This window comes from Drosophila virilis, chromosome X (genome assembly GCF_030788295.1).
Source record: "Drosophila virilis strain 15010-1051.87 chromosome X, Dvir_AGI_RSII-ME, whole genome shotgun sequence".
NCBI lineage: Eukaryota > Metazoa > Arthropoda > Insecta > Diptera > Drosophilidae > Drosophila > Drosophila virilis.
Window position 1 is genome coordinate 19,721,854 of NC_091543.1, and position 8,142 is coordinate 19,729,995.

General features: G+C 42.2%; 2 protein-coding genes across 3 annotated transcripts in view; one reads left to right on the plus strand and one right to left on the minus strand.

Annotated features, from left to right (window-relative positions):
• Window positions 1-3,139, plus strand: part of LOC6631580 (uncharacterized) — a 32,760-nt gene extending 29,621 nt beyond the window's left edge. For both annotated transcript variants that reach the window (XM_015170849.3, XM_032439655.2), the window contains exon 3: window positions 1,640-3,139. In XM_015170849.3, the coding sequence (XP_015026335.1) occupies window positions 1,640-2,616 (977 nt within the window). In that variant the 3' untranslated portion in view covers window positions 2,617-3,139. The remainder of the gene's footprint in view (window positions 1-1,639) is intronic.
• A 613-nt stretch (window positions 3,140-3,752) lies between these two features.
• Window positions 3,753-5,883, minus strand: Or1a (Odorant receptor 1a). The gene is made up of 3 exons (XM_002055653.1): window positions 5,375-5,883; window positions 3,873-4,479; window positions 3,753-3,812 (listed from the first exon to the last, which is right to left on the minus strand). The coding sequence occupies exons 1-3, from the start codon at window positions 5,881-5,883 to the stop codon at window positions 3,753-3,755; spliced, it is 1,176 nt and encodes a 391-aa protein (XP_002055689.1).
• Window positions 5,884-8,142: the final 2,259 nt, after the last annotated feature.

Below are 8,142 nucleotides of genomic sequence, written 5' to 3' on the forward strand. Positions count from 1 at the left end.
ACATATGATTGAACAAACATAATTGAACGACTAAGAGATACCCTGTGCAATCAGTCGAACACAAAAAATATATTTGTAAAGCGCCTAAACACACTCGGCTAGCTCGTATACGCTTCTATTAACTATTCAAAAACTCGAACTGCAAATCGATTTTTACCGATTTCGTGTAATTTATCGATAACCTAATATAAACTTGATCTGTACGTGGAATCAAAGCACCTACAATACAGATTTTAAGCTTAAGCTTAAATGGATTGATACATACGAGTAGATGGACAGGCACACATACAGACAGATGGACTTGGCTGGATCGACTTGGCTGTAATGAATTACAGGGTAGATTTTTTATTATATATTTTTAAGGAAACTTCAAACCAAAATACCCTCTTATACCGTTTTTCGCAGGGTATCAAAATGCTTTAAACAAAAAAAAATATATAGAAAAAGGCCAGAAAAATACCGTTAGCATTGCATGCAGTGAAAATCCGAATTCATGTTGAAATAAAGCCACAGACAAGCAGCGAACAACAACAACAACAACTGCCTATATGAAAGGCGGCTCGTGCTGGGTAGGTGGTAGTTGGTGGGCCCCGGGGGGCGCGGCTTACAGCCATGCATGCTGCCATGGACAGTGGGAGGGTCGGAGGCTCGCTGGATTGGTCGGTTTTGCTCGGCTATCTGACAGGCAACATGGCTAGAACAAAATTTATGCCAGCTGCCAGCTGCTTACATTATTATCGACTTTTATCGAGACGACATTTGACTGGTCAACGGCAGCCAACAATAACAATAACAACAACCGACAACAACAACAATAGCTACAAATTTGAGTCAAGCCACTGAAGCACTGTAATTGAGCCGCGCAGCGAGTGGTGGCACGAGCGGTGCCGCACAACAATTCAGTGCTTCGATCTGCCAGCTGTGATATGACAAAAATATTTGCTGCCTTAAGAATTTTGCATTTGATGTGCTGCATGCAACCTTTTGGTATGTTGCAAGCAAGCATGCAATATGTGAGGCAGCACCAACCAATAGATACCCTATATGAAGCAAGATATATAGTAACTAATAGTTATATAGATAATAGCAAGAATATCATAGGGATTGATTCCTTCAATTAATTTCTTGTCCTTACTTTTCGGCGGCCTGTAAGTGGGAATTTCAGCTAGTGCAAGCTACGTTTCGAAGTATACGTTTTTAAGCATCAACAATATTGTGTGGACCTGCAAGCGAACTGCCGATATAAACGCACTTTAATTTCCGGGATTTTTTTTTTTTTAAGATGGAGGGGGGGGGGGAGGGGGTCGACTCTTAAAGTCTTCAGAAATGGCTGAAGAGCCTCCGAAAATATTGCAGCTTTCGCTTGCTTCTCAATACATTTTGCTGTCGTCATCAACCCACACATTTCGCCACTTCACAATGACGGGGCAAACAAAGAAGTGCTGCTTGCTAAGACGACGAGCCACTCGATGCTGAAGTCGATCTTCGAGTGGAAGCCCGCTAGCTTGAGGGGCCCATCGAAGAGCCGTCAAGCAGACATCTGTTCGCCTGCCGGAAGATGCATTTCGTTTTTGCTGTTTATTCATCTCATTGATCTCTCCCTCTCTCTCTCTCTCTCTCTCTCTTTCTTCTTTTGCAGCTGAATTTCCAGAGGAAGACAGCGACATGCTGATGGAACCGAATGACTTTACGCCCATAACTGTGCTGCGATCCCATGAGCAGCAGCACTTCCATATGCCGCCCACAACACAGCTGCATCAGCAGCAGCAACAGCAGCAGCAGCAGCAACATCATCGGGCAGCTGCTGCCACGCCCGCACAGAGTCGCCACTTTCAGGCAGCCTTACAGTCAGTGTCAGCAGCGGTGCCAGCGCAGCAGGAACAGTTCCGTCCCATTGCAAATCCGAACACACAGCTGATCTCGCGGGCCGATGTAACGCCCGGTCCCGGTGCGGATTCGCACAGCCAGGCTGCGCAGAACTTCTATCCGCCTTTCTACCATGAGGCGCCGCCATTGGGCCACTCGCGTCCATACTTCGCTGGTCCCGCTGGTCCCGTTGGTCCTGCCGGCGACAACTCGCCGCTACAGCTGCCGCTCTTGGCGCCGGCCCAGCAGCAGCAGCAGCAGCGCGGCTTTGATGCAGCCATTCTGGGCAGCGGTGATTTTGGTGTTTTGCGTGGCGGCACCTTCTATCCGGAGGAGGAGATGCCCTACCATCCAGAGGACAACAGCGACTACATTTATGGGGATGCCAACAATGGCCATGGTCGTCCCAGCGAGGCTTTCATCCAGAAATATACGTATCCCGAGGAGCAGTTCGCCAACTTCCGCGATTTTGCTGATATTAATACGCCCGCAGATTCGGCCTTCTCACAGTTTGTGGTCGTCTATGCGGCCAAGAATGCGACCAAGCCGAGCACCCATCCACATCCGAAGAACATATTTGAGCAGCTGGAGCTCCTAGATCGCGAGAAGGCGCTCGAGGAGGCGGCGCTCAAGAAGCAACAGCCCAGCAAATCCAAATCCAAGCTATCCAAAACGAAGCTCCAAAAGAAGTACAAGAAAAAGACAATAAGCAAAGATCTGGAGCTGGAGCCGCTGCTGGCACTGAGCTAAACGCCAGGCTGGGCCCACATCCAGCTGGGAGCGAGTTTTAGCTGCGAAATCTTGTGGTTTTTTTTATATATTTATTTTGAGCAGAGATAAAATTCCAACTTTAGATACTTTTTCGCCGAACTCTTTCACATATTTGCACACTTGCCCCGCGCGCACGCCTGCTGCAAGCTCCTCCCCCTCCTTCCACTTCACACCACGTATGGTTTGCAATTGTTCCCCTAGTTGTGTGTACTTATTATTATTATAATTATTATTTTAAAATTATTATAGCTATTATTATTGTAATTTTTTTGTATCAGTTTACTTGTCTCACAATTCGTGTTGCATAATTGTTAATTGTACTTAATTATAGCACGTAGCCTATTCGTATTTGTATTTGTATTCGTATTTGTATTTTTATGTGTTTAATCGTATTTTATGATGCGTATCGATTACTTAATTATTTTTTGTTTAATTAAACATAATTGTATTTGTATTTGTATTGTGTGTGTACATAAAATGAGAAACCAGCTCTTAATTGTAATTTTAATAATAAAGATTATAAACAAAATATCGAATTGCGTACAACAATATTAAGTGATTCATTCGGGTTAAGTTTTAAAAGCTTGGCATAGGAGAAATATAAAATTATTTAGGAGTATTTAAGCTCGTGGGTTAGTTTACCCAAATAAAAATGCGATACATTTAACGATTGTTAAAAAAACGTATTTAAACAAAATCTGGACAGACATCTGCTCAACAAATGTAGTTTCTCGAGGGCATAACTATTTTTATAGTTAGAATAAAAGATGTTAGAAATGCCGGACTGTTTAATCTCTTTTTGAAATTAAATTAACAGGCATATACATTTTAGAAAATCTTTTTTGCAGATTATAATCAAACAATATTGATGCGCATCAGTTCTTATTGACATAATAAAAGTAGCATATTATTTAATAAAATTATTTCCCATAAATGCTAAGGGAAATCATGTTATAACGATTGCAAGAAACCTTTTCTATTTTCCACGCCATTTTAAATATATTTTTCAGGCTCATAGTGCCAAATTTAAAGAAAAGCCAAAAGCCAAGAGAAATAAGTGGGAGTATTTAGTTGGAGAACAATAAAAACAATGTTAGAGATTTTCCCAACAAAGTCTAATTTTGTGCGCGCAGCGTATTTAGCAGCGTGGTAAATGAACCTGCTGTGCGAAAAATCTACAAATACAAAGCAGATTTAATAATTGCTCAGCAATTGCTGGCAAAGGACCGACTCACCCACACCAATAAGGGCCGACCAAGCACAAAGAAGTAAGCGCCCAGTTGGGTCTCCTTCTGGGCACGTTGCAGCGGGAGCAGCAGCAGACGGCGCTGACGTGGCGTCAATTGATGCCAGGGCACAAGCTGATAGAGTCGCTGAGCAAACTGTTCACCCTCATGACGCACCTGCTCGGCGCCGAAGCCATAAATGCACAGCTGTGTGCTTACCACCAGCGAGAAGAAGCCGAGAAAGGCAAAGTTCTGGTTGGTGTGCGGCATGATGTACTGACAGATCACGGAGCAGTAGAGCACGCAGATTAAGAGCACCTCCACGCAGGCAATGTCCCGAAAGACCACCTCGAAGCGAGCCACTAGCTCCAACAGCTGGGCATGTTGTCTAAAAAGCTCAGCCAGGTAACGCTCCAGCTCCCGACTAGCTGGAGCCTGTCCTAGATCGCGCTGCAGCTGCAGCACAAGCCGACGATAGTTTGCCGTCAGGCTAAAGACGAACCAGCCGTAGAGTGTGTCCACGCCGGTGGTGGAGCAGCAGAAGAAGGTCAACACAAGCACCATCAAGCAGCAGTCCAGCAAATAGATAGCCGGCTGCGTGACATCATAGGGCAACCTAGGAAAGGTTGAGATGGATCGAGGTAATCGGCAGGTGCGCAAGTGCAACTGTCTGCGTTAACTAGATAAATGAGATAGCTGCGAGCTATAACTGGGTGCACAGCTTAAACGGTGCATTGAACTATTTCGAACCATATAGAATTCAACAATAATTATTAAATAATTAAATCAATTGCAATAAGATTTTACCTAATCGAAACCTAACTGTTGACTAAAACTATGCCTAATAAGTTAGCTCAGATAAATTCTTATATTTTGTGAGAAGAATAGAGTCCACATATGGACAACCTTTCGAGCTCCTAAATTCCAGGCAGAAATATAGTATATCTTGGAGTATATATATTATGGATAACCTTTTTACCAAGACTGTGCCTATAATAATGGGTAATATAAATTCCAATATATTCCACATATGGATTATAATTTTAATAATTTTTGATAATTTCAATTCCCATAATTTGTGGAAAAATTAGAATATATATGAGTCCAAATAATTTAGGCTTATTATAGGTCAATAATAAGTCAAAATTTAACTATATTACGATAAAATATTAACTAAGTTATTTAGTTTGTGAAGCTTCTAAAATCTTTTCTATCCTTCATTTGACTTAAATAAGGCCAAACAACAACAATAGACGATTTTTTCTTAGTTCTGAATCCTTATGAAACAATTATAATATTACTTTCCTATTTGAGAGGATCAGAACACTATATAGAGCTGCTAAAACAAACTTCAATCATAAGCACACTCATGAATCAGCATCTTCATAACTTAGCAAAGATCGGTATAGATGGAAATGTTAGATCATTTTACAGTGATAGTTCTAAAGTAAAACGTCCTTAACGCTTCCCCTGACTTATATATTAATTGCGATTCAAAAATGGTCACTTACGCAACACGAAACGAGCTTACGGGCACAAACTGGCCAGTTCGATAGTAATGCAGGGCGGTTGACGAGAGCGGCATTAGCAGAAAGGAGACGCTGGTGCCGGCACACAGTAGGAAATATATGGCCGAGAAGAGCTGGCCGCGACGATTCTGCAATTGCCAAATGCGAAGCTCAGCTGCGTTGGCGTTGGAATGGCGAAAGGGCGCCTGCAGGGCGCCAATGAGAGACACCAGCTCTGGGCACTTGCACACAAAGATGGTCATCTTCAGTAGCGAGGAGATCATCTGGATACCGTGCATTAGTGCCTCCGAGCAGAGCACAATATCGCTGCGATGCAGCACAATGAAGGCGCAAACGGTGCACAGCTCGAAGCTGGTGGCAAGCACCATGGCGTAATAGGTGAGCGACGAGCGTAGCACTTGGCGATCTGGTTGCAGCTCCAGGCCCATGCGGGCAAAGGTGAAACGTTGCGTCCACAAATCAGCTAAACAGGCCTCCAGCAGCTTGGACATCCCGATGCCAACTGAAGCGTTGAAATTGGCCGCAAGCAGCTGGGAACATAGACGGTCACATTTTCTTGCATCCACGACAAACATATTATGGGGGTGTGGACGCTTTAAATTAGTTTTCGAGTGTGTCGCCTAATTGGCCTTATAAATAAAATGTTAATTTGTCGGTCTTCATTAGAGCAGCAGTTGACACAAGCCCAGAAAACTTGGCTAAGTAAAACTTTATGGCAAATGATTTAATTATACGCCCGGGGTGCGGGACCAAGTCCACACCTACCGACAAGACAACCAGGCACCTGTTTTGCACAGTGGGCCAATATCGCTGTTAGCCGAATACAATTTTGCAAATGCTTTTCCAGTCTTACCCAAATACATACGTTTGGTTTGGTCCGACAAATATGAATATGTTGTAGATTTTGGATATTCATATAGATATATATATACATATATCGGTTGATTTTATTCAATTTAATAATATAAAATTTATTAAAAATGCAATAGGTTGTAATATTTAGCAAATGCACAGCTAAAATAGAACTAAAGTGGTAACCGACTCAATCTGGCCGGACAGGAGAATAAAATACCTTCATCGTGTCGCTGATGTTATTAGAAATATTTGAAGTCCGATGAGGCTTTAAGTTTTTAATTTTACAACGTTTTGTTTTCAGTTTTTTTATTTTTATTACTATATGATATGCTGCTACTGTTGTCTAGCAACTTTTACCATAGTGTTGATATTTTCAGTTAGTAGATGATATATGTGTTCATTTCTTTTACTCTGAAACAGGTAATATTTTGCTTGCCTGTGGACCTGCATGCTGACCCTAAAGGGATCGAACGATGTCCATCTTCGTCGCCTCCTTAGCAGATTCGTTGCCAGGACGTGAGAGTGGTTATGGAGCTTAAGTAGACAGCTTATCTATTGTTAACGTCGCTGTCCCATATGCGAATTTACCATAAGGTTGTACACAATTTTCACAAGGTTTTGGCCAGGATTTTTTTTGCTATTTTAACGTATTAAATACTAAGATTGACACTGATCTTGTCGACCATTTATAAATTAGTAAATCAATAAAAAATAATTACTATTTTTCTTTTATCAGGGTTGGACATTATTTATATAAGTCTTGCCTTACCTCCGCCACTACTACTTTCAGCTAAGGAAAATTGAATGTGTGATATATCTATTACTATTTTTTGATTAAGTTCTTTCATTAGGTCAAGCGCTTGGCGCATTATTTGCATTATGTTTGAATTTCTGTGGCACCACTGTGGACAACTGCAAGATTCGTTGGACTATTAGGCGTGCGATTTAATGGCTTACAACAGCTTGGCCAAAAGTAACAGCAACTGTTACTGCAACTGTAACTGGAACTGTGACTGCTACTGCTTTTGCTGCTGTCTCAGTCATGGTCATTGTCCGCTAGCGGTTCTTATTACATGTGGGCCTGCTTTTTATATACTTATTTATTTTTTGTGGGCTACTTTTTTTTATCTATCGACAGTCGCAGAATTCCCGACTTGGTGTCCGACTTTGGCATATGTTTTGACATTTGGAGGCTGGCACTTAATTTACGGCCTCACCTTTTTCTATGCACACACACACACACATATATATTTATATACATTTATGTACAGACTGCTCGAGTGTCAGGCCCAGGCCCAGACCCAGACCCAGACTCAAACTCAGACTTGTGCACACATTTACAAAGTTGTGTGGCCCATTGGAGCGGAGGGGAGCATGGAAGGGGGCTATAAAGCATACACTAGTTGCGTACTATGCGAGTATTTATAGATCGCGATAAGCTTGGCTTTCCCGTCAGCGCTGTAGTTGGGTGTGCGCATGCGATCAGTTTTGTGGCTTTGTGATTTTAATTAACCAACTGCCAGTTGGAACTAATTAAAAGTCTTGCTACGCTTGCATTGTACAGAAATTCAATTACTCGCATTGCCGCCCATTTTGTCGTGGGAAAACATCAAACTCGTTCCAATACCAATTTAAATCGGAACGTACCCAAAACTCGAGCAGAGGTCAATGCTGCGTATACTTAATATACCAACATGTGGATATAACCCATAAGACACGTGCGGGCGAGCGCAAAGCCCCTTTATAAATATGTCCAACACATTCTAATTAGCCAGATTGTTAATGAACTAGGTGTGCATTTGATAAACAGCCAATCACCTGATAGACGACTTTTTAATGGGGCTTTTCATCATAATTAGCACAACATGAGAACAGTTCCGATCGAGCTGCAGCCT

What these genes read in the sequence shown, in the direction of transcription:
- Or1a (XM_002055653.1), bottom strand. Translation starts at nt 5,883, where the DNA reads ATGTCCAAGCTGCTGGAGGCCTGTTTAGCTGATTTGTGGACGCAACGT. An exon ending in GTAAGCTCGTTTCGTGTTGC is followed by an intron (nt 4,480 to 5,374) that starts GTAAGTGACCAT and finishes AACCTTTCCTAG; the next exon opens with GTTGCCCTATGATGTCACGC. An exon ending in GTCGGCCCTTATTGGTGTGG is followed by an intron (nt 3,813 to 3,872) that starts GTGAGTCGGTCC and finishes TTGTATTTGTAG; the next exon opens with ATTTTTCGCACAGCAGGTTC.